This window comes from Miniopterus schreibersii (genome assembly GCF_964146895.1).
Source record: "Miniopterus schreibersii genome assembly, chromosome: 4".
NCBI classification, from domain to species: Eukaryota; Metazoa; Chordata; class Mammalia; order Chiroptera; family Miniopteridae; genus Miniopterus; species Miniopterus schreibersii.
Window position 1 is genome coordinate 76,416,697 of NC_138105.1, and position 24,517 is coordinate 76,441,213.

The 24,517-nt window shown below is 54.7% G+C and overlaps 2 protein-coding genes and 1 long non-coding RNA gene across 5 annotated transcripts; 1 reads left to right on the forward strand and 2 right to left on the reverse strand.

Moving 5' to 3' along the window:
• Positions 1-776: 776 nt before the first annotated feature.
• LOC308555863 lies at positions 777-3,276 on the reverse strand. Its single transcript, XR_013998636.1, has 4 exons — positions 3,024-3,276; positions 2,787-2,885; positions 2,530-2,612; positions 777-1,271 (listed from the first exon to the last, which is right to left on the reverse strand). It is a non-coding gene; the product is annotated as an uncharacterized lncRNA (long non-coding RNA).
• Positions 3,277-3,349: 73 nt separating this feature from the next.
• FHIP2B (FHF complex subunit HOOK interacting protein 2B) lies at positions 3,350-16,647 on the forward strand. Of its 3 annotated transcripts, XM_081134561.1 has the most exons (17): positions 3,350-3,497; positions 7,217-7,295; positions 9,483-9,652; positions 10,188-10,292; positions 10,387-10,506; positions 10,689-10,916; positions 11,018-11,214; positions 11,538-11,646; positions 11,833-11,909; positions 12,271-12,460; positions 12,998-13,143; positions 13,235-13,363; positions 13,531-13,621; positions 13,828-13,971; positions 14,330-14,470; positions 14,671-14,771; positions 14,972-16,647. In XM_081134561.1, exons 1-17 carry the CDS (start codon positions 3,453-3,455, stop codon positions 15,108-15,110), a joined length of 2,211 nt encoding a protein of 736 aa, XP_080990687.1. In that variant the 5' UTR covers positions 3,350-3,452; the 3' UTR covers positions 15,111-16,647. The 3 variants fall into 3 exon arrangements, with proteins under 3 accessions (XP_080990687.1, XP_080990688.1, XP_080990689.1); XM_081134562.1 differs by lacking the exon at positions 10,188-10,292; XM_081134563.1 differs by lacking the exons at positions 14,671-14,771; positions 14,972-16,647 and adding an exon at positions 14,131-14,216 and having other exon boundaries at positions 14,330-14,420.
• A 968-nt stretch (positions 16,648-17,615) lies between these two features.
• NUDT18 (nudix hydrolase 18) lies at positions 17,616-20,764 on the reverse strand. Its single transcript, XM_081134565.1, has 3 exons — positions 20,499-20,764; positions 19,380-19,593; positions 17,616-19,153 (listed from the first exon to the last, which is right to left on the reverse strand). Exons 1-3 carry the CDS (start codon positions 20,658-20,660, stop codon positions 18,558-18,560), a joined length of 972 nt encoding a protein of 323 aa, XP_080990691.1. The 5' UTR covers positions 20,661-20,764; the 3' UTR covers positions 17,616-18,557.
• Between the last annotated feature and the right edge of the window lie 3,753 nt (positions 20,765-24,517).

Below are 24,517 nucleotides of genomic sequence, written 5' to 3' on the forward strand. Positions count from 1 at the left end.
CGGGGCCACGAAAGCAGGGGCTGGTCCAGCAGGCTCCCATCTGCCACCTCTCCTCCAGGGGGGCTATGTGATGGCAAATAGCGTGTGGAAGGGGCAGAAACATACTCCATAGCCTGACAGGAGAGCCAGCTAGCAGAAAAGGCTGCTCCATCTTCCACCGAGGCCCTAAGTGTTCCCCTCACAGGCAAGCTCACCAATAGCAGACATGACTGCACCCTCCAGCGCCTAAGATACTGACAGTTCAACAGGAGGCCAAACACACAGCAAAGGTCAACAGGGTATGAGTAGGCGGTGAGTTGACTATCAAGGATCAGGCAAAGGACACTAAGGAATGGAGACATGATGGATGAACTCTAGCAGGAGCAAGGGTCAAGTGGAGGCCGAGGGAGAAGGGTACAGTCATTTGGTCTTGGTTGAGTTGGCAAGACATTCCCGGGGGAAACAGACAGGGAACTGGGTGTCAAAGTGGGTGGAGGAGTGAAGATTTGATTGGAAGATCAGAGGGAGGACTTTGATGTGGAAACCCGTGGGTTGAGGGGCCGGCCTCACCTGGCTGGAACAGCCCCAGTGCGGGAGCGTGAAGAGGTGTGCGTTTGGCCAGAGGATCAGGTGAGTTGGAGGTTCCAAGTGTGAACCTAGGACTGGAGCTGGAACCTGAATCCAGTCTCCCACCCCAGGGCGAGTTTCTAGCCCCTTGGGCTGAAATGAAAGCAAAGTGGATAATCACTCAGATGTGAACGATGATCTTAAGTTGCCGGAGTTGTTACATCTACAACATTGTGTTATCCTCTCAACAGAGCTGTGAGGGCAACAGCACAAATGGTTTTAATCCATTTAGTTGAGAATATTGTGAAACAGACATTTTATCTGAAGCCTGAAGCTACATGCAACTAATGCGTAGAGAATGGAGACAAACATCTGAGTTTTTTGATTGCTGACCCAGGACGTTCCCAGTATAGACAGCTGTTTCTCAGGGCGCAGCGGAGAGGGCCGACTAGGAAGCGCATTGAGAGGAATGGTCTCCACACACGTACCTCTATGAGGCATTAGGGAACATGTGGAGGGCTTACCTGTTCCAGCAGAGGGACAGAGTGGGGGGGAGGCCAGCACCCACCATGTGCACCCAGCTCCCAGACTGTTGAGCAACAAAGCAAGCTGAGGCAGTATTTAATCACAGTTCACTGGAAAATGCTGTGGTGGGGCTAACTGGACAGTATGTCCTAAAGGATTTTAAGTTCCTGAGATTCAGAGCAACTCGTGCAGCTCTGTCCCTAAAACAAAAGCATAGGGAGAGTCTCTCAGTGCCTCCTCCCAAAATACACATGTATACGCACACATGTGTGCACACTCACACACACAAACATGCAAAACGTCGGTAGTTATTTAGTCCAGTAGTTTCCAAACCTTTTTAGTAGCAACCCTTTTTTAAAAAAATTAGATCTTACTACTACAATTTGGAGTGCAGTTATAGGTTGAATTTTATAGTCAATTATTATGAAAATCAATAATAAAAAGCTTTGAAGAACATAAGACATTTGGGTTAGGGGTTATATATGACAGTTGCCCTTCTGTCAAGTGAAGGATCTAATTTATTATTGTAATTGGTTGCATAGTATCGAGAAAATTCTGATTCACATAGGTAAGTAGTTACAGGATTGTGGGGTTTAAAAATGCATGCCAATCCGTTCGTATTCTTCCTGTTGAGCAGCAGCATCTGTGTTCCCTCTCCTGGACTCTGGGGCTTAGTGACTTGCTCATTAAAACGGTTTACCCTGTCTTCTACCTTCATTTGAGCAGGAGAGGCTTTATTCAAAGATCTCCCAAATGAGCTAACCTGACGGCAGAATTTAAATACATCAGTGACTCTAACACTTTCGGCATATAACACATATAAGGGTGTCCACTGACTTTTATCAGAGCTTTTCAAATAAATTCTAAAAAGTTAAGCCAAATAAAAGGCTATGGATTCCTGACACACTTCCACTATGCCCTAGAGTTCCTTGAAACATGTTGAGGGGGGGAAACAAATTTAATCTATCCAGCTGCTTCCTTTACCCAAGAGGAAATGGGCCTGGAAAAGAACAGTGCTGACTGGCCTGAGGTCTCCAGCTCTCCAGGTTGCTTCTGGATACGCAAAAAAGGCTTGTTTCTTCCCTTTGTACACATTTTGGCCTAAAAGCCTCCTTGTTTCCCATAGGGCTCCTTACCAGGGACCCGTTTGCAGATGAACTGTTAGAAAATATCATTTCCCTCCACACAGCTGTGGGAGAACTGAGCTCCAAATACTAGCTCAGCCTAGACTCAGCCAACCCCAGCCCTCCCCATGTCTCAGTCTGGACCGCAGGCTGCACTCCACAGTGCACAGCCAGCTCTGGGCAGGTCCCTGTCCCCTGGGTCTCAGCCCTCCTGGGGAATGGGACCCAACAGCAGTGAAGCCCTGAGACCCCAAAGCTCTAGGTTCTGTGACAAGAGCTACCCCTCCACACACCCCTCCCCATCCCTGTCCCAGTGGGACTCTGAAGGCCTTACCCTTTCATCACAGGATGGAAGTGGTCAGCAGAAATACATGTTGAACAGACATCAAATCCTGTCCTTGGAAAGAATCTCCATCCCTGGAGGAGTGGAGACGGTAGAGGGGTGGGCTTTAAACTGGCGGAGTGGGCAGCTAGAAGGCACATCCCTAAGACCCTAGCTTTGGACATTCCAGGACCCCTGCCCTTGATGAGGGTTCCGCCTGTGTAATTCTGAGGCCTGATTTTCCCGCGTGTGTCGTCCCCTCGGGAAACCCACCTGTTTCTTCCCGTGGTGCAGCTAAAAGGGCCAAATGGGGCCAAATGGGGCCACCTGTTTCTTCAGGCCGGCCCTCTGGCCCAGCGCTGTACCCACTTAAAGTAACAAGCAACAAGTGAAACTAGTTTTAATATTAGCCCAGTACCGCTAACATATTACCACCTCAACATGGGAGGCCCGTAAAACCTCACTAGTGAGCTATTTTACTTTCTTGTACTAAGCGGTCAGCCCACCTCGCTTAGGACGCACGCGGCCGTGGCTGCTGTGGGGGGCGGGGGGGGGGGCGGCGGGGCGTCTAGAGCCCCACAAACTTCTCCTTCCTCATGGAAACAATCGCCCCGGACCCACTCGCCCTTCTCGAAGGGGAGGGTCGTTCTCTCGCCGCCACCTGGCTCCCCTAAGGCGTCCCGCGGCGCCCCCGCGCCCCTCCGCGCCCCGGGGTCCGTAACTTCCCCGCCGCAGCTGGCCGGGCGGGGGCCCCGGGGACCCGCGGGGGAGCGCCCCCAGCCCGGCGGGGCGGAGCGGGCCGGGCCCCGCCTCCCTCGCCGCGCCGCGGGGCCGCCCCTGCGCCCGGAGCTCCGCCGCCGCCGCCGGGGAGCCGGAGCCGGAGCCGGAGCCGGAGCCGGAGCCGGAGCCGGGAGCGGAGCGCGCCGGCCGCCATCATGCTGAGCCGGCTCGGGGCGCTGCTGCAGGAGGCCGTGGGCGCGGTAGGCCGGGCGCGGGGCGGCCGGGGCGGAGCCGGCGGCGGGCGGCGGGCGGAGGGCCGAGGGCGGCGGGCGCGGGCCGCCCCGGGAGGGCCCCCACCGGCCGCGGCGCCTCGCCGGGCCTCCGCGCCCCCCGCGCAGCGCTGCCTGCGGCCACTCGCTCCTTTCCCGGCCGCGCCGCGCTCCGCGGCTGCTCCATTCCCCGACTCTTCTCCCCGAAGTGCTTCCTGTTTATTTTTCCTGCTCGCAGCCTCTCCCAGTTCCCAGCTCCCCCGTGCTCCATGTCGCCCTGTCGTTTCTTCCTCCAAATCCCGAGTCCCCTCCTCCAGCCTCTGCTCGCCCTCCTCCCGCACACTCCTCCCTCCTGCGCCCCAGCGCCGAGGAACAGCTGCCGCCCCAGACCTGTCGCGGGCCCAGCGGCCTCACGCTCCGCTTGGGGACCGCGGCCCTCGCCGCCCAGGTCCCGGCGGGGGCGGGCGGGGCGCGCTGCACCTGGAAGCAGCCTTTCGCAGGTTTGCAGCGTGTGTCGCACACCTGCCGGCGCCTGCAGTCGGGGAGGCCAGCCGGCGGGGCCTGCGGCAGCAGCCCTGTGGGGAAGACTGTACTGATTTCTTCCATTCCCACAGTTTGTGTTTTTGCCACTTTCTGTTGGGGGTGAAGGCTCGTCAGAGGCGGCCCACTAGGGTCACTTCATTCAGTAAAAGTGTAGTTTAGATAGGGAAGGCAGAGGCCCTGTACGAAAAGTAACCCTGGCCAAGAATCTGTCGGTAAAGTTAACAATTCTTTTGCATCAGCATAAACCCTCTCCTAGTTGATCAGCGTAGTGTATCAGATTTTCTCTGGAGAAACAACCTTGGGTTCCACTCCCTTCCTCCCCAACACTCCTCCCCCCCCATCCTCAAATCAGAGCTGCTTATGAATGAAAACAGCCTCAGCCTTAAGCAAACTTGTGAAGAAAGTGACAAGCTTCTGCTCCTTCCTCGTCTGCCCACCTGCCCCCAGCTTTGCCCTCCCCCAATGTCCAGGGGCCTCAGGCCATCCCACCTGGGGAGGGGTTCCATATCATCTGTCCTTCCCCTCCTCCCTGTCCCCAACTAAGACAGCTGTCATCTTGGAAAGTGATCTGACAAACTACTTCATACCTCTCAAGGACAGCTGCATGCAAAGGGGGCAGACGGACAGGACCTTAGCCCTAAGAAGTGAATTTCTAATGCCTCCAGTGTCTGAATTTCAGTGTGTGAGGCTGGAGGAAATATCGGTGGTCAAGGGAGATACTTTTAGGCAGGTGATTTTCTTAGGCCCCTCAGTGTACAGCCTACAGGCCATACCCTAGAAGTTTGGCCCTTCGTGGTCATTGGGAGAGATGGGAACCCCTCTTTTCCTCTGCACCCCCACATCTTGCACATAGGTCTTCCCCGGGCCTGGGTCATCAGGTTAAGACCCCAGCAAGTTGCTTGACTCCTTGTTAAGGAAGAAGCATGCTGCTCTTTCCTGCCCTCTTCTGACAGAAGAGAATAGCAATCATTATCCTGAAAAAGAAATTTGGTACAGTTTCTTTGGTCTAGAGTAAGAGCAGCTAACAATAGTCTCAGGTAAAGAGTATCCTCCCACTTTTTTCTCTCTAATGGTCTGTTTTGGCTAACCTGCATTCTCCTATTTCTATTTTTCTTACTGCATTATTATTATTATTTATTTTGTTTGTTTAAGCCAGAGCCAGTTTTTCAGAGACTATAAATGAATTTTGAGGTTCACTGAGCCCCCATCACAGACTTGTGAAATAATTGTAGTGCTGGTCAAGGGTCAGAAGGCATTCCAAGAGACAAGGAACTAGGGAACAGTGTCTTAAGGAGCTTGCTGAGCTATTTAGTAAATATTAATGACTAGTCACTATATGTGTGCCCCTTTAGGGGCAGACAGATTCTGAAACACAGAACCCTGACCCCCAGGATGCTAACCCAACAATAATAGTATCACATAGAACGTGATAAGATGTGATCATACACGGTGTGTTTGGAATGACTGCAGGAGATGTCATTCTGGTGAGGGCTATGCTCTCCATAACTAATTTTGAAAGAAGACAAGATTGGGCAGCCAAGGCAGGGGGAGTGTGTCAAGGCCTCAGCTTCAGTGTTACTGCTTCCTCCCCCTGTCCATAGTGGTCTTCAAAGCATTCTTCTTGCCTTTGTTTCCAACACACAACTGCCAGGTGACTCTTCCTAAAGCACTGCTTGGAAGATGCCACTGCCCTGCTCCCCATTGCCTGCAAATGTATATATATCCAGACTTCTTGCTTGGCATTCAAGGCTCTGTAACCTCATTAATCCATCCTTGCCCCAGACACACTTTCCTTCATCTCTTGATTGCTGAAGTCTGACCCAGTTCTTCAAGTTTTAGTTCCTGTGTGAACTCAGCTTTCTCTGTTCCAGCCTGTTGGAAGTGACTCCTCTTTTCCCAGAGGTCACTCTCCACCTCTCCTGTGTTTTCATCTCACACTGCTTCCTGTAGTTAAGTTAGTCAGTGTGATTTCATATTCTCGTCTCCTTTGTAGCACTGGATTTTAGACATCCTTGTATTGCCTGTGACATCTAGCATGGTGTCGTGTATGTTACAGGCACTCAGAAGATACTTCCTGAATAGATTAAAGGAGGAGATATGTAGTTCTGTGGTACAGTAAAGCATGAGATTAGAGGGTGATGCATCCAGGAACCCAGAGAGGGCTTTGTGGAGCTGGACCTCAGCAGGACCTGACTGAGGACTTTTAGGATCTGGATGAGTGTAGAGGGTACAGGGCCTCCTGGGCAGAGGATTCGCCTGAGCAAAGATCCAGAATAGAAATGAGCACCTTTGTTTGGAGAGGGACTACCTGATTATGTCTTTTTCTCCTGCAAACCTTTACTCTGCAAGGAAAGGGAAGAAATGCCCTTTTGGGGAAGTTTTCAGGGAAAGTGTGTGTTATTACAGTTCCAGCCAGGCCATGGAGATGGAGAGAGCGCTGGAAAGGGGGAGGTTTAGGGCTTGCTTGTAGCAGAGTCAGAATCCCCCATGGCCAATAGAAGGAGCTGGAGGAGGCATGGATGGGAGCAGAGCTAGCTAAGGAAGAGTTAGGGCTATACAACCTGCGGCCTTGGACAAAAGTTGCATGCACATTATAAGTGATGCTAATATGATGCTAATATTACCCATATAATGCTAATATTACCCATCTGGCTGAACTGAGCCTGTTGTGGCCTTGAATACAGCATTTTGCAGACTCTCAGATTCAGAGGGACCTGAAAACTTTGTCTTTCTCATGTGTTCCATCCTTGTCATTTCGCTTTTGTTTTGGGGGTGCGTTCCTGTTTTCCTGTGTACCTCTGTTGTAGCATAACCATGTTGTACTGAAAAGATGTGTTTCTGTGTCTGTTTCCCCCACCAACATTCTTAGCTCCTCTGAGACAGGGACTGTGGAATCCTGACATGCGGCAGGAGTACAGCATTTCCAGCAGGGAAGGAGGTCTGGGGAGTGGTGCTAGGAGATTGTTGGCAACAGTTCATATGTGTCCTGGAGAAAACGTTACCATTCCTTTTGAGAACCCAGGATCACAGTGCCTCTCTCCAAGTCCACCTCCTTCCAAACCCTAGCACTGACCCAACACTTAATAGACAGTGGAATGTCTGTTCCTGTGAGTGTTGGTGGTGGTGGAGCCGGTGATCACACAGGTTATGCTCTGCTCTCTCTGCAGTGGGAGCCCACCATTGACCTTCTGGAGGCGTTCGTGGAGCACTGGAAGGGCATCACGAACTACTACATCGAAAGCACAGGTGAGGCCTGGTCTCCCCTTTAGGGAACTGGGAGGAAAGTATGGGCAGAGTCACCATGCAGCTCAGACATGCAGGTATCCCGGGGAAGGTGACATCTGCTGCCTAGGAGTTCAAAGTGAGGGCTGGCCTCACTCTGACCTTTTGAGAGAGGAGCTGTGTGAGGTGGGAGTGGAGACAAGGAGGTTGGGGGTCCCGCTGGCCTAACTGCAAGGCAGAGAGGTTGAGCTCCACTTGCCCCCAGCTTCTAGCTGAGTAGAGCATCCAGGCCTTGTCTTTAAGTGCCTGTGTCCAGGGTTTACTGATTAAAAAAAAAAAGAAATTGAACAAATTCCTCTTTTCCCTGAGCCAACTTGGAGGGGTAAGAGGAGAAGAAAAACCAAGGCGTATCACTACCTGGTCCTTCCCATGCTCACACGCCAGAGAACCAAAGCCTTGGGGCAACTGGGCCCATCAGGCTCGCTCACTGGGAGGTAGAATCTCATTGGTTGCTTTGTGGTTAGTGTTGCTGGTGTTGATGGATGCACACCGATTGCCAGGTAACTCTGTCCTGCATCACTGGCTTTCACTTCCTGGAGTTCAGACTGGGATTTGATTCCAGCCTACACCTTTCCTAAAGGCTTTATTTCCAGCCTGAGCTAGCCCAAGAAATTAGAAAGTAGCCTTGGACACTCTGAGGGACCCTCTGAACCCTCTGGTACACCAGGTTCCTCAGGCTTGCACTGTGGACATTTGGACTCTTTGTTGTGGGGTGTGGGAGTGCACTGTAGTATATTTAGCCACAACTCTGGCCTCTACCCATCAGAGGCCAGTACCCCCCTTCTCATGCGACAACCATAAATGTCTCTCTGGACATTACCAAATGTCCCCTGGGGATGGGGGAGCAGCAAAACTGCCCCCAGTTGAGAATAAGAACTTTAGACTGATAATCTCTCTTTCTTTTTCATTGAAATGTAATTGACATATAACATTATATTAGTTTCAGTTGTACAACATACTAATTTGATATATGGATAGATTGTGAAATGATCACAATAAGTCTAGTTAATATCCATCACCCACCCGGCCTGGCGTGGCTCAGCGGTTGAGCGTCGACCTAAGATCCAGGCAATCGGGGTTCGATTCCCGGTCAGGGCACATGCCCGGGTTTCGGGCTTGATCAATGACTCTCTCATCATTGATGTTTCTCTCTCTCTCTCTCCCTCTGAAATCAATAAAGATATATTTTTGAAAAAAAGAAAAAAATATCCATCACCGTACAGTTACATTTTTTTTTTCTTGTGATAAGAACTTTCACAATCTCAGCAACTTACAGTATTGTTAACTATAGTCACCACTCTGTACATTACACACCCCAGGACTGATTTTATAACTGCAAGTTTGTACCTTTTAGGCTCACTTTGTACCTTTAGACGGAGAGCCCCAACTCACCAGGAGAGTAGTAAGAGATCCAGAACTGACTTGGGTCCATCTGGGGCTTCGCCTGGGCCCAATCCATCAATTTCCAGAACAGTCCCTGTACCAGAGGTGCGGGTGTGGGTGAGGCAGCTGCCTTTCTCAAGAGCCTGTGCTTTCAAGGAAAGCTAGGGGGTGCTCCAAGGCCACTTCCAAAGTACCAAAACTTTCTTTTAAAAAACATTCTACCCTCTGCAGCTCTGACTAAGACAGCTGCACTGACCCTCTCCATCAGGACCTCTGCATGGTGCAGCGGGTTTAAGTCTGAACCCATGGTCATGCAAGGATTTCTTTTTTCTGCTTTTTAAAAAATAGAATATTGCCTTCTGTGAGTATAAAAGAGAAATAAGCAAGCCCCAGGAGATTATCTTTTGGCAAGCTACTAGAAGACAGCTTCTGAATTATATGACAGAGACCCCTGAGCCCACAGCTTCTCACTCAGACCCAGAGCTGTTTGCAGCCCTGGCAAAGATCCTTCTCTCAGCCCCAGAGTTTGGAGACAAAATTGATGCTCTCCCTTCTCAGAGTTGAATCCTGGGCCTTGTTCTAGAAGGCCTTTTGTGTTTTTAAATATGGAGGCATGAACTGTGAACTTCATTTCCTCTGGCCTTTATTTTGAGGGCCTCTCCAGGTTGCCCTCAGCCACCCCCACCCCCCAGGCCCCTTGGGCTTCACCTCATGGAGCCAGAGTGCTCATCTTCTCCCCACTCATCTTTTTTCCTGATTCTCAATTAGATGAAAACACCCCTGCCAAGAAGACAGATATTCCCTGGCGGCTGAAGCAGATGCTGGACATCCTGGTGTACGAGGAGCGGCAACAGGCAGCAGGCGAGGCCGGGCCCTGCCTCGAGTACCTGCTGCAGCACAAGATCCTGGAGACCCTGTGCACGCTGGGCAAGGCCGAGGTGCGCGGGACCCCACTGCCTCTCGAGCCTTCCATCCAAGCCTGGGCCCCTGGGTGCCAGGCTGTTACACCTGTGCTCCCCTCAGTCCCAACACTGAGGGTGGGGCTGATGGGGGGCACTGGGGCCGGCTCACGGAGCACAGCGACCACCTCCCCTTGCTTATTGCTTTGGTGTCCTGTTCTTGCTGTCATCGAGGCTGAGGAACGGCTCCCATTTATTCAGTCAGCGTTCACTCAGCAAAGATGTGCTGAGGACCAGCCATGTGTCAGGCTGTGTCCTAGGCGCTGGGGACACAGCAGTGATTAAGACAAAGGAGCCCACATGCGTGTTCAGTGATGACAAGGTGATGGAGAAAAATGGAGTGGGAAGGGGGACCAGCAGCACAGAGGCCAGTTTCAACAGTGAGGGAAGGCGGCTTGCAAAGAAGGTGCCCTCCCTCCGAGCAGTGAGGAAGAGGAATTGCACAGGGGGCAATGTTCTGGGTCGAGGGGCACAGCCTCCTCTCCTGACAGGCCCTCTGCTCCCCAACCTTCAGTACCCCCCGGGCATGCGGCAGCAGGTCCTCCAGTTCTTCAGCAAGGTGCTGGCCCAGGTTCAGCACCCTCTCCTGCATTACCTCAACGTCCACAGGCCTGTGCAGGTGAGGGCCGAGACACCCAGGGGTGTCCGGGGGTGCAGCCCCCTTTCTTCCGTGCCACCCATTCCCCTCTATTTCTATCCTACTCCTCTTCCAGAAACTTCTCCGGCTTGGTGGGGTTCCTGGATCCCTCACAGAAAAGGAGGAGGTGCAGTTCACCACTGTCCTCTGCTCCAAGATCCAGCAGGACCCAGCCCTGCTCACCTACATCCTGGAAGTGAGTACCTCTGTAGTGAACAGAAGCGGAAGGGCCCAGACCCCAGTCCCACAGAGGCGCTCAGGCAGCTTCCCCTCCAGCTCCGTGCTGAGGCCCTAACAGTCAGCACGTCATGTGTTCCCAAGGGGAAGCATGGGGAATGGTCTCCACCATGACCTGGCCTCATCGAGCCTCCTTTGCAGGGTAAAAAGACTGTCACCAGGAAGAAAGCATCCAAAGAACCCACAGCCCTGCCTACAGAGACGGCCAGTATCGAGGACAAGGACCACCCCCACAGCAAGGCTCCCAACAGGGATCCCTATGAGGCCTGGGCCTTGACCACCCAGCTGTCTGTTGAGACCCAGGAGCCCGATGCAGGGATTGGGGAGAGCAACCTGATCACCTCCCTGATTGGCTTGTGCAAGAGCAAGGTGCTAGATGGCAAGACGGCATGTGCCGGGACAGGATGAATTGCTGGGAGGGGACTTGGGGATGCAGGTGCATGTCCTGAAGTAGTATCCCTATCCCCTAGAAAGGTCGTGTGGCCCTGAAGGCCCAGGAGAATCTGCTGCTCCTTGTTAGCGTGGCTCCCCAGACAGCCGCCACCTACCTGGTGCAGAGCAGCCCCTGTTGCCCTGCGATTGTCAAGCACCTTTGCCAGCTATACCAGTCCTTGCCCACCTTTCTGGACCCTGCAGACATTGCTGCTTTAGAGGGCATCAGCTGGAGGTAGGTGCTTGGCCAGGGAAGGTGGGGCTGCATCTTCAGTGGCCGGAAGCCCTGCCTGTCCCCTGGTAGCCGGTTCCTCTTGTTTTCCAGGAGGAATGGGTACCCCTGATGGCCACCTTCTTCACAAGGTTACAGCCCATCCTAAGGGCCTTCTCACTCTCCAGGGAAGCATCACTTTTGCTTCTGCCCAAAGAGCTCCCTGTAGAGCTGACCACCCCAGCCTGTGCCCCTGGAACGGAAGTTCCAGGGCAGGGGGAGAAAGGCCCCAGCTTCATTCTGGAACAGCCAAGGCAGGCCTCACTTCCTCCCCCGCTCTCCCACAGGTTACCCAGTGCCCCATCTGATGAGGGTAACTTCCCAGGCAAGGAGGCCTTGGCTGCCTTTCTGGGCTGGTTTGATTACTGCGACCACCTCGTCATGGAGGCACACATGGTGAGTCCCACTGCTGTCTTCTCCATCCCCACCTGGAGGACTGAGTGGGTCTGTTGAGCTAGGCAGAGCCCCGGGTTAGCAAGGACCCTCTGCCTGTTGTATTGGATGCTGTACAAAGACAGTTATTTTCGGTGGAAAACTGTCAGTGGAGGTAAACGTGTTTAAGACATGCTCTTTGGTGCCCAGGTGGTTGCGGATGCCTTGGCAAAGGCTGTGGCTGCGAAGTTATTTGTGGAGATTCTGCAACCGCAGCTGCTACACGTGTAAGTCTATGTCCAGGCCCCTCAGATGTGGCCATGGTGTGGATCAAACCACTCACCCCACCTGACCCTTCCTGTCCCTACAGCCAGGGACCCCATTAGCCAGAGTTACGTGAGTCTGTGGGTTCCATAGGTTCAATTTGAGCAGGCCTGCCCCTCAACACACCCGTGGCTCAGCGTCACTGTGGGCTAGCAAAGGTCTATGTCCTGCGACTCCATGACCTCAGGAGGGAAGGGAGTGAGCAGAGAGACACTAGGTGGAGATGTACAGAAACCAGGAAAGGGTTCTGCTACCCTCCCACTGGTCCACTCCCTGTCCCTCTGGCCTCCCCTTTCCTGCCTGGCTCAGTGTTCTGTCCAATAGGTCTGAGCAGAGCGTCCTGACCTCTACTGCTCTGCTGACAGCTCTGCTGCGTCAGCTCCGCTCCCCTGCGCTGCTTCGAGAGGCTGTGGCCTTCCTCCTGGGTGCAGAGCAACGGCCTGCAGCCCCCGAGGACAGCCCCTGTGCTCTGTACACTCACCTCATCAGGCACTGCGACCACCTTTCTGATGAGGTGAGGTGGGAAGGCCCTCATCTCCACTTGCGAAGGGGATTTCCTGAAGTCTCCCATTTTCATTAGCATTACAGATGGTTCTGCCTTTGAGACATTGAACCCCTCTCCGCCAAAAAGAAAGTGATGCAGTGACTGGTAGCCAGGCTGCTCTTGTCACACAGTAGTTTTCTGTGATCACATACTTGTGATGGCACTTTATATTTTGCACACTGCGTTTATATTCGTTGGATCTGTTTGAGGCTCCCAGCCACTCTGTGAGGTGGGCGAGTCCAGTATTCCATTTCTCAGACATAGAAACTAAGGCACAGAAAAGCCAATTTTCTTGCTTGTTATTGCACATCAAATTAATAATGGAACCAGGACCAGCCAGACTTCTGATTCCCAAGACACCAATTCAGAGGGCCACTTCCCCCAAAACCTGCCGGGGAGGAGGGACCCCCTTTTGGGCACACTTTTCTTAGCTGGGTGAGCAAACTCCCGGATACATTCTGAAGTTGGGGCAGGAAGAGGCATCCCACTGACCCCTTCTTGCCCCAGATCAGCATTGCCACGCTGCGGCTGTTTGAGGAGCTGCTGCAGAAGCCCCATGAACAGATCATCCAAAGCCTGATCCTGTGCCACCTCGAGGGTCGCCCTTATGTGGCCTGGGGTCCCCAGGAGCCCGAGAGCTATGAAGACAATCTGTAAGTGAAACCCAGTGCCTTGGAAGGCCCAGGCCCCACCCTGGCCCTCAGCATCCCTACAATCTTTCTTTCATTGGTTTATTGGCCACAGAGACTTAGAGGAAGACCCCTACTTCACAGACGGCCCCCTTGATGCTGGCTTTCAGCCCTCTGCCAGGCCCCCTCCAGTCCCTGCCACCAACTCAGATGGCAAAACAGTGGTGACTGAGATCGTCAACAGGTAGGGGGCAGGTCAGGAAGTCTAAACCACTTGAGTTTGCTCTGTCTTTGGCCATACTCCTGATGGGGCGCAGCCCAGGAGGGGAGGGATGTCCCCTCCAGGAAGAGATGAGCAGGGCAAGCTGGGCACCAGTGGGGCTCCTCCGTACCAAGGGTCCTGTCTCTCAGCTTCCTCTGCCTGGTTCCTGAGGAAGCCAAGACTTCAGCCTTCCTGGAGGATACTGGATATGACACTTATGTCCACGATGCTTACGGACTGGTGAGTGTTGAGGCCCCTGCCACACCCACTTCTCGACCCTCAAAGCTGTGGGGTTAATAATTCTGCCTTCTCCTTCTGTGAGCTCTGCCCAAGGCACTCCCATCTCTAGCCAAGAGCCCTGAGCCCACTTTCCTGTGTTGTGTGGCCCCTCTATGTGCTGGGTCTCCTGGCCATGGGCCTCCTCTCAACTCACCCTCCTGTTCCAGTTCCAGGAGTGCAGCTCCCGAGTCGCCCCCTGGGGCTGGCCCCTGGCTCTCACACCTCTGACCCCCCAGGAGCCTGAGCGGCCTTTCTTTGAGGGGCACTTCCTCCGAATGCTGTTTGACCGCATGTCCCGGATTTTGGAACAGGTAGCCAAGAGGACTGGGCCCCAACCAGAGGGCAGGGGCTCATGGGAGCACCCCAGGAGGGTGCCTCTGGAGTCCTTTGGGAGAGCAGGGCCTGACCACGGGGTTGAATTGTCTTTGGTTCTTCAGCTCCACACCCCCCACTCCCCCACCTTTCCCCAGGCGGGAAGCCCCGTCTCGACTCTGCCCCACACGCCCTAACATGTTCTGGCCCTCAGCCCCAGGGATCCATGACACACACACATCATGTGAGTCTCCCACCCCCGCACACATTCACACTGGCCAGACACCTTTCTGGGGGAGTGCAAAAATGCTCACCACCCCCTGACAACCCTTGATTTGTCCACCATGTTCCCTACAGCCATACAGCCTGAACCTGCAGGTGACCTCAGTCCTGTCCCGGCTCGCTCTCTTCCCCCACCCCCTTATTCATGAGTACCTCCTGGACCCCTACATCAACCTGGCCCCTGGCTGCAGGAGCCTGTTCTCTGTGCTTGTCCGGGTAAGGATGCCTGGGAGTACGTCAGTGGTGGGTGGGAAGGGAGGGGAACAGGACAGGGACTTGGTGCCTGCAGACGTATGGACCCTCGCCAGTGCCAGGGGAAAGCACAGGTACCACCCCCCCCATGGTGCAGCAGAGCCATGGGACCTCGCTTGAGTGTCCCTGGTCCCCACCTCAGTCCTCTCTTATTCCTGCTCCAGGTAATCGGGGACTTGATGCAGAGAATTCAGAGGGTACCCCAGTTCCCAGGCAAACTGCTCCTGGTGCGCAAGCAGCTGATGGGTCATACTCCTGGGGAGCAGTAAGTAACCGAGAGAAGTTCATGCCTGGGGAAGAGCCTTAGGTGGGAGGGCAGAGTGCTTCAGGGTGGGGAGGTGCCAGGCCTTGGTGCAGAGAGCCTGTTGTTGAGCTCTATCCTCACTCAGAGGTGTCTGCCACTGGGTTATGCACTGGGGGCACACCCGCTGCCTCTCAGCCATGACTCTGAGCTTTCCCCCTCAGGCTGGACCACCAGACCCTCCTCCAGGGAGTGGTAGTACTGGAGGAATTCTGCAAGGAGCTGGCTGCCATTGCTTTTGTCAAGTTCCCCCCACAGGGTCCTCACCTGCACCTCTCCCCATCCCCAGGAGGGCATGTCTGAGCCAGAAGCATGACGGGAGGGGAGGCTCCTGTCCTCACCTCTGCCCAGGAGCTGCCTCCCTCCCGCCTGGCTCAGCCACTGCCACTCTTCTCCTGGGGCAGGGGCCTGGCTCCGTCTCCTGTGTATCCAGGGACCTCTGCCTCTGTGGAGGCCTCCCAGGTTACCTCAGCTCCCAGGTTACCTCAAAGAGACCTTGCCTTGTTGGCTACACAGGGCTGGGCTTCAGGAAGTGGGACTCCAAGGTATATCAGAAGCCAAGGAGCAAAAGAGGTGGCCTCCTGGGCAGCATGTGTCCTCAGGGCCTTCTCTGGGGAGCTGGGTGATGGCCAGGTGAACATTGGAACCCAGACCCTCCAGGGTTCTGGGCCTGTCACCTGCCTCTATGGGCCATTTGTGGCCAGGGCTAAGACCTGTGACTCAGTCCTGGTGGGCACAAGGGGAAGTGAGCTGATGGCTCCAAGGGCTGGTCAGGACTGTAGGTCAGAAAGATGAGGGCATGGGAGCCCTGTCTCTGTAACACTAGGTACCATAGATTCTGCTAAGACTTGACTTTTCTTTTTTTCTCCTGCCTTCTTGACTTAACCCTGTGGAAGGGGCAGTGGAAGGCAGGGGTAGCCCGCTTTTCTTGCCTGGCTCTCCTGGAGACTGTTGCAAAATCCCCAACCGCCTCATGGCAAATGGCCAAAGCATGCTCCGCGCCCAGGCGGGGGCAGCTGCTAATGAGAACCTTGATGCAACTCCACCAGGGCGGGAGAGGGCCTGGGGAACCGGGGGCTGGGTGCCAGGCTCCAGCTCCAGCTGGTTTCTCTCTGGCGCCTTCTGAACCCGTCTCAGCAGGTCCATAACACCTGGACAGAGGGGCGCGAGACCAGGGGAGGCCAGGCCCAGCCCGCAGTGTTCTCAATGGAAAGCTCTTCCAGGGAAGCAAAGGAGCTCAGGGTAGAGAGGAGGCCAGGATGCCCACTTGACTGCCGGCCCCCAAGGCCTGGCAGGGAGGGGCTGGGGTACAGGCAGCAGTCCTGGTATTCTTCTCCCTGCATGCCCTCTGAGGCTGGGGCTGCCACCCCACCCGGCCCGAATCTGTCTCGACCTGCAGGAACACACAGGCGGCGCCAGGCATTACCTCACAGCAGGACTGCAGTTACTGGCTTTGCTCCTGGGCAAGGAGGAGCAGGCCAGAGCCCCTTTTGCTTCCTTTTCCTGCCCATGCCTCTTCAAGAAGCCAGCCACAGGTTGCCAAGAGGTGACATGAAAGAGGAGGAAACTCAGTGACCTCTACCTCTCCTACATTCCTCCAAGCTGGGGAGGACTGACCTGCTGTGCTGAAGGACACCGGGCGTGTGCGTGCGTGTGTGCGCGCACGTGGGTGTTGATGTGGGAATGGGAGAAAGCTCAGTGGGCAAACTGGGTCTGGACTCTTTGATTTTGAAAATGATCACGCATCCAGGAGTCGAAACACTCCCCTCGTCGATGCACTCTGGTATTCACATGGTGTCTCCCCCAGACACCATGGCAATAAATGGTGTGGTTGCACGGACACAGGCGCCCTGTTCTCCACCCTTCGCGTCCTTCTGCTCAGGGCTCCACTGCTAATTTGGGCCCATCTTCCTCCCCAAGTAAGACAAATTAAGTTCCTTTTTCAGCACTGGAGCAGAGGGGGGGGTGGCAGTAAACAGACAGGCTCTGGCAGCGCAAATCTGACGTTCCTCAGTGCCTGCCAGCAACAGCCGCTCTTGGCCAGGCAACACTATTTCTGCTCAGCTTGCCCACAACTGAGGGCTGGCTAGCCTTGGAGACACCCTGAGGGAGTGGGCCATCTGCAGCGTGTGTGTGCAGCCTCAATTTAGGTGCTTAGGTTGTGAGTTGTAGGACTGCTTTTGGGGTGAACAGTGGGCCTGCTAGTTTAAAAATCTCATTCCTAAATGTACATATGTGGATCCTCTGAGGAAGTCACCAAGAGTGCACCAGGGCAGGGCAAGCTGAAGACTCGAGAGGGCTGGTCAGTGGTTCTCCCCTCAGTGCATGTTAGAATTACTTAGGTGGTTTTTTAAAATACCAGTGCCCCAGCCCCACCCCTCTGTGAAATAAATCAGTATCTCTGGGGGTGGCCCAGAGTTGTTTTTAAAGCTCTTCCGGTGATTCTAATGGGCACCCAAGGTTGAAAACTACCAGAGGCTAAAGAATGGGAGCAAAGATCATTGCCATTTGACGTGGATATGGACTGGTGGGTTCCTCAGACACTGAGGTGAAAGGGTTTGGTTCCATCATTTGGAAGATACTTGTCCTCAGATGGACAGGAGGATTCCTACCACAACCCCAGAGGCCAGAAAGGAGGACAAGATGGCAGCCAAGAGGCAGGGCCGCAGCGGGGGAGGGCCTCTGAGGTGGCCCTGGTCATTCACTCCAGTGCCAGACTCTGGTTACTTCAGAAGGGAAGCCCAATCAAGTGTTTCCTGGCTCAGAGTCAGAGATCTGGATTTCAGATGTAGTGAGGCGCACACAATATATTTTCTTTGTTCATTTCTTTTGGTTTTCCTTTAAATTTTAGTAAAGTTTTTTAAACAATTCCTACCATGATTCAGCTGGACTAAGGGGAAATGAGGAAAAGATTTTGGTTTGGTTTGGGCTGGAGTTATAAAAAGGCAGAGGCAAGAGCCAGGGGCCCGGCAGAGTGACCGGGGAGGGATCAGCACAAGAAGGAAACCCAGGCAGGGGCAGCTCTTGACTCCACGCCTGCCTGAAGTTTCCCTGGCATTCTCACTGCTCAAAACTTGGAGGGCAAGTGGTCACATCCTACCCTGGCAGGCAAGATGAAGAGGTTCTCAGTGCACCCAAGATAGGCCGCGGTGGACAGCAGGATGCCTGCCTGCCTCAAGCTCCCAGCACCCAGCAGGCTGCCCCCTGCAGTGTCAGCTTGCTGTCTGGGAAGGACTGGGTGGCTGTCGGTGGGACAAGAGGAAGAGCTTCTCTTCTGAGGGCAGTCTGCCCCTTCCTGCTCATTTCCTCCCCACAGACATTTAGGTGGGAAGGCTAAGTAAGGGGGGGGGGTATTTACTCAGCAAGGGACCTGTTCCCTTGAAGTGACCTCCCCAGTATGCCCTCCATATTCTAAGTGCCTGAGAATCTGGCACAGAAAATGAGAAGATGCTGTCTCAGGTTCAGAAAGTTCTCATACCCCTTAGGGAGCAGTGCCCTCATTTGTGCCTCAGGGCAACTGAGTCCTTGAGTTCTGGACTCCTTGCTTGGTTAAAGGCACTGTCCCTTCTGGTGCAATGTAGGGACCTATTTCATGGTGAAGAGAGATGAAAGTCCCCCTGAGAAGCAGAACTGTCCTGCTCCCAACACAATGGGATCCCTGATTGCCAACCTCCTGCCTCCCTAAGAGGGAGGCGAAACCACAGTGGAGGGAGCACAGATGGCAGCTCCTTGTCCACTGATGGAATCTTCCTATCTGTTGACTGGGACAACAGATGATTCCTGAAGCCTCTGTAAGAGCTGGCTTTGTAGGTCTTCCTCCACCACCTTCCACCAAAAGTAGTTCTCACCCCGAACCTCTGGTGGCTCATTTTGGATACCTGGGTTCCGAAAAGCTATTGTCACCAGCACATTCAGGCAGATGCCATCTGTATGGTCTTTGCCCAGGTGCTGTAGTCCAAGCAACCCTTTGGTCTCCACTGCCAAGTGGTGCAAAGTCAGACATTCCTGTAGCAGCCGCAAGACGGCCATCCTGATGCCACACTTCTGCTCCATGGGGGCAAAGCCACAGGCAGTGATGGGCAAGTGAGGCACCCCCACTGCACCCACCAACACCCACACCGTCTGGACACTGGTAAAGGTGGCTACGAGCCGCTGACAGACCAGACTGCAGGGAAGCTCTTGGGGCAGAATGAGAGGGTGCCTGGCCTGATGGCGGTACTGGGCAGCCAGCTCAATCAGGTGCAGAATGTCATGGGCTCGCAGAGGAGTGGGCAGGGAGGTTCGTGGGTACCAGCCAGCCTGCAGGGACTCTGCATCTGCCTCCTTGGAAGTCTTGAGAATTCCACCTGGGGGAGATGTAGGGGATGGGGTGAGGGAAAGGGTCTGTGTTGAGAGAAGTGCTAGGCCTGGCAGACTAAACAGCCACCGAGGCAATCTAACCCTGACACTCAGGCTGGAACCTGGAGATGCCAAGCTTGGACCAGCCAGAATAGGGGCTGCTCTCACCTGAGGATGAGCTGGGGGAAAGGTGTCAACCGCCCCCTGCCCACACTGCCACCAGGTGTGCTGTACCTGTGGGGTGAGCAAGGAACACAAAGCGGATCCAGGAGGGACCCCGCTCCTCCACAGACAGCAATGTCAGAGGTTCACAGTGCAGCCCGGCCTCCTCCTTCACCTCCCGCTGCAGCGCCTCCACAATGGTCTCCCCAGGCTCCATTCTCCCCGCGGGCAGGTACCACGACCCACGGCACTCTTTCTTGGCCTCCTGGATCAGTAGCACCTCATCCTGAAGGGAGAGAAAATCCTCATCTCAACACAGCCAGGCTGGGAACTCCAAAGGAGAGGCACAGCCAGCAGCCTTCCCTTGTCCTGAGGCCGGATCATATCTTAAAAACAGTTACCCAGTACCCCTTACTAGTGGACACCCTCAAACTGTTGAGCCCTCCTGGGGAACGGCCCTTGTGTGGCTGCCAGCTGCAGCTGTCCCTCTTTGCGTTTTACCCCTTTGCATTCAGGCTTCCATTGCAGAAAGGAGCTAAGACTCCTGGGAGCAGCTTCAGGGGCTGGGGATCAGGCCAGACAGTGGGAGCTGCCGTGTGTCCTGCGCTGTCTGCATTTGTCACTGTATCTCTCCCCTCCCCTCTTGGTTTACAAACTGCTGTGGCCTGTCCTCACGCTGGAGTCTGAGGCTTTGAAACATGCCCCCACCCGCACCCCATACAGCTCCTGCCTATGGCCTTGGCCCCTTCTAGCTGTTTGTCATAGCAACTCGTACTGAGATCAGCGCCAAAAAGAGCATCACACAGGGGCGAGGCCTGAGTGTAGGCGCAGTTGTGCCATTGCTGCCGTGGGACGCAGAGGAGGTCTCCGCAGCACTGACCAGATCTGGAAGAGAGCCCACTCTTCCGTGGCGGGCACTGCTAGCCAGACTCTGGGGAAGGGCGTTAAGCCCTCCCACGAGGAACGGAGGCCTAGCGGGACGAGACAAACGGGCTCCTGCACTGCGCTTTCTCCTCTGTACATCTGACAACCGCAGGGTTGGGCGCACAAGGCTCAGAAGTCAGGGTCACAGTGCTTTGCAAAACTGGGAAGCGCCACCCACAAACAAGTGGTGGCTGCCGCCCGCAGGTCCTCGGTCCCCACGGGATGGGCGGCGCGCCGCGGGCCCGGCGGCCGCGGGCGGGCGCTCACCTGCTCGTTGAGGAACACGGCCAGCACCACGTAGCAGACGTTCCGCCGCAGCCGCGCGGGTGCCCGCAGCTCCCCGGCCGGCTCCGAGTCACACCTCTGCACGCACAGCCCCTGACCCCCCAGCACCGCTGCCAGCTCCCCCTCCAGGCCTTCTGAGGCCATCGGGTCTCCTGGGGGGCGGCAGCCTGGGCCCGCAGACGCGCCGAGCCAGGTGGGGAGCGACGCGGGGGAGCCGGCGGCGCGTCCCCTCGGCCTTCGTCCCCTCCCCCCGCGGACTCCCGCCGGGCGTGCACGCGAACGCGGAAGCGCCGGCCGAATCCCGGCCGCTGATAGGCTGCGCGTTCCCACGACCTGCCCGGATTGGCTGGCACGCGCTGGTCACCGCAGGGGCGGGGCCACTCCGTAAGGGGGCCGGGCGCCCCTCCGGGTAGTGCGGTCAGCGCGCGCCCGGCTGCGGCTTCGGCGTCTCTCCCGGTTTCTCCTCGCCTTCTCCCGGTACGTCTAGCCGCCAGTCTCGCTAGTTTCTCCAGCGCGCACAGGTCGGCGCCGGCTCTGACGGTTACGTCATCCTGCCTGCAGGCTGCGGAGCGCCACAGTGGCCAGCGATGGTGACGTCACAACAAGCCGAATAACGTCACGGAGGGCCGGGGGCCGCCGCTGTAACGCGTTGTCCAGCTTTTGTCATAACCATACCACTGCATTGCCCAAAACGAACACTTCCCAAATAACCTTTTTTCACCAAAAATACTGAATGTCACAGTAACAGGGGACATACGCTCTTGCCTTAGAGGAGATTCTGATCTAGTTGGGAAGGTAGACGTAGACATAAAATAAAAAGTCAACTCGGGGTCATAAGCCAAATGCTAAGTGATTGGGGCTGGAGGTGTGACAGTGCTCAGAGGAGGGAGGGAGCAGGACTGGGATGGTCAAGGTGTGGCTGGCAATAGAAGGGGGAATTGGGGGCAGAGGGAGGTCGTGGGATCAGTGTCCCAGCCCCCTGCCCACCACATTTCCCGTGCTGTTTCAGCGCCCTCTACCCTGCAGCCTGAGAGCCCTGCCAGGGCAGGGGCCAGGTCCAGCTCCTTCATCTCTGTTGCCCCCACACCCAGCTGGCTCAGCCAGCTGCATTGAGAGCAGGGTGTGGATTTTGGCGAGCTCCCGCTTCTCTCCCAGCCTGACCTTCCCTCCTCAGAGCTTCCTTTAACCACCTCTCAGGACAGGAAGGCAGGGCCAGCTGGAGTGAAACTATGAAGCCAGCCAAATCTGGAGTCCTGAGTTAGGTCTCCCCTTTCCCTTCTGCTGGCTTTGTGCACCTCCCTTTTGGGGGGACAGTCGCTTGGTGGAGCAGACAAAGCATTGGACTTGGAGCCAGATGTCAGGCTGGCTCTGTGTCCCTGGATAAGTTGTGAGACTCAGTTTCTTCATCTGTAGAGTTGGCTCACAACAGCTCTTCCTTCACAGGGTTCTTGGGAAGATGAGATGTCACGGGAGGAGCTCCATGGGCTGTTCAGCATCACCAACTCCCCCCAACCCCTGGCTGGGCCTTCCTGGCCACAGCACTTGTTGCTACGACACAAAGGCCCACTTTCATGAAATGTGCCTCCAGGGCCACCATGGAGCTAGACTTTACTCTCGGGAATTCCAGCCACACAAGATCTGCCTCCTTAGGCCCTTCTCACACACTGAACTGTGAGATCCCTGGAGGCGGGCCCTGCATTAGGCTGTGGGGGACTCTCAGTGGGCCCACAATCTTTTGAGGCACTTAGTGAACGCTGCTGCCCCAGCCCCACACCTCTTGCCTCCCAAACAGCTGAACTCACTGGGCGGAGAGTCAGAACCCCAGAACTACAGAGCAACTTGTCAACATAGTTTCTGTGTGTGTGTGTGTGTGTGTGTGTGTGTGTGTGTGTGCATCCCCCAGCTTTCCCATCTGTGAAGTGGGGACAGCGTTGGTCCCAGACTCTTTTCTGCCTCCCGGGGATGATTTGAGAGAGAATGAGGTCATGTCTGGGCAGGGCTGGGAGAGCCTCAGAGGCAGCCTAAGATAAACACCGGACAGCCTGGCTGCCTGGAAGAGCAAAGACTGCAACAAACCGCGGCTCCACTCCCCCATTATCACTGGGGAAAGCGCTCTGCTCCTCTGAAGTGGACCTAATCACCCCTGCGGTGAGGAGCACATGAGGCAACGTGACAGCCACTTGTAAACTGTGAAGGGTGGCACGGGCAAGGCCCAGGGGGAGTGTTCCAGCCCTTCCTGAGAACTGAGACAACAGAAAGCAGACTTTCTCAAGGCTTTAGGAGGAAGAGTGCACACCCCAGACTGAGGCAGAAGAGGCCCTGAGACAGAATGGGAAAAGCTGAGGAATGGGGGGGCTGAGATAGAAACCTTCAGAACCAGAAACAAAGAAAGGCCTCCTTCAAGTTTGCTCTATGCCCTCCTTTCCAGAGAGGGAAGATCACTGGCAGGTGGGGGTGGCTGTACAGCAGGGCAGACAAGAGTGTCCACACAGTACAGTGCCCACGTGTGTGAAACCTGAGCCAGCCGTGCCAAGGCATGTGGACCTACATATGCGTGTGAGCACGTGTGCAGAAAGGCAGTGAGGGCAACCTCAGAAACAGGGATGGGATGGGCAGGCAGGGTGGGGCAAGGGTGTCTGTGACACCAGAGTTGGTCACAGAGCAACAAACCCTGTCTCTTGTCAAACTGGGAAGGGTAAGGAGGGCAATAGCCCCAGGTATAGGGAGGATGTCTGGTTTCAACCTGGGCTCTGCCACTAGCCTGCTGTGACCTTGAGGGAGCCATATCTACCCTCTAGGTCATTTGTCAGATACAGGCACAAGTGGATCCTGAAACAGAATGGATATTAATGGAGAACTGGTGACTCCCAATAAAGTCTAATGCTCAGTTAATAGTGTTGTGTGGAAACCAATTTCTTAGTTTTGATCACTGTGCCATGGTTAGGTACCATGTTAGCGTGAGAGGAAGCCGGCTGAAGGGTAACTGGGAACTGCCTGTACTATCTTCGTGACTCGATTGTAAATCTACAATCATTTCAAAGTTAAGAATCGAAAAAACGTACTCTATAAGATGAAAGAAAGAAGTAGTATACAATATACACTGAGGTCCCTTCTAGCACTGGGGGAGTGCCTCTGTGCTGTCTGGGCCAGTGAGAGGGGCTGGAGGCGGAGGGCAGTGGGGCTGCTGGGAAAAGCAGAGGCCCAAAGGGCAGGCGGGACCGGGGTGGGGGACCAGCTGAGCCTCCATGAGGAAGAGGGCCACTGAATGCCTCTGATCTCGAGGCTGGTCCCCACCTGGACTGGCTTCATTCCCAGTCCAGTCTTGGGACATCTGGTCCACCTGCTGTTTGCATGAAGTCAGACCCAATTTTCCCTGGAGAGTGCTGTGACCCACCAGCAGAGAGGCCTGTGAGGAAGAAAGAGGCCCAGTGACACAGCCATCCCCATCTTCTCAGAGGAAGAACCCTGTACTTGGTGTTCTGGGGTAACATCAGGACAAGGCTATATGAGGTAAAGTATAGGTAGGGATGGGTCACTCAGTGCCACTTGGAACATGATCAGCTATAAAGTGCCAGTATTGGAAGGAGGACAGAGAAGACAGTAAAGCCACCTGCAAAGGCCATTAAGCCCTAAGTAAATGAGGCGGCTGGAGGCAGGACACTTGGTTCAAATCCCAATTCTGCCACTAAAATTGCAGTGTGACCTTGGGTGACTCACTTACCCTCGGCCTGCCTGTTTCCTCTTCTGTATAATGGAAATAAATAGCATCTACCTCAAAATCACGATAAGGAATTAAATGAGTTCACTTAAAAGACAACAGTGGCACAGTAAAGTGTAGAAGTTCCTCAATTTTTTCTTTTGTTTTTCCTATCACATGAAAATAATCTAGCTTTGCAGACAACGAAGAAACCGTTTTTTAAAAAATGAGGGATGGTTATGTAAATCATAGCAAAGCCACTTAAGGGAATATAAGCAGTCATTAATAATAAAGGTTAGGTAGC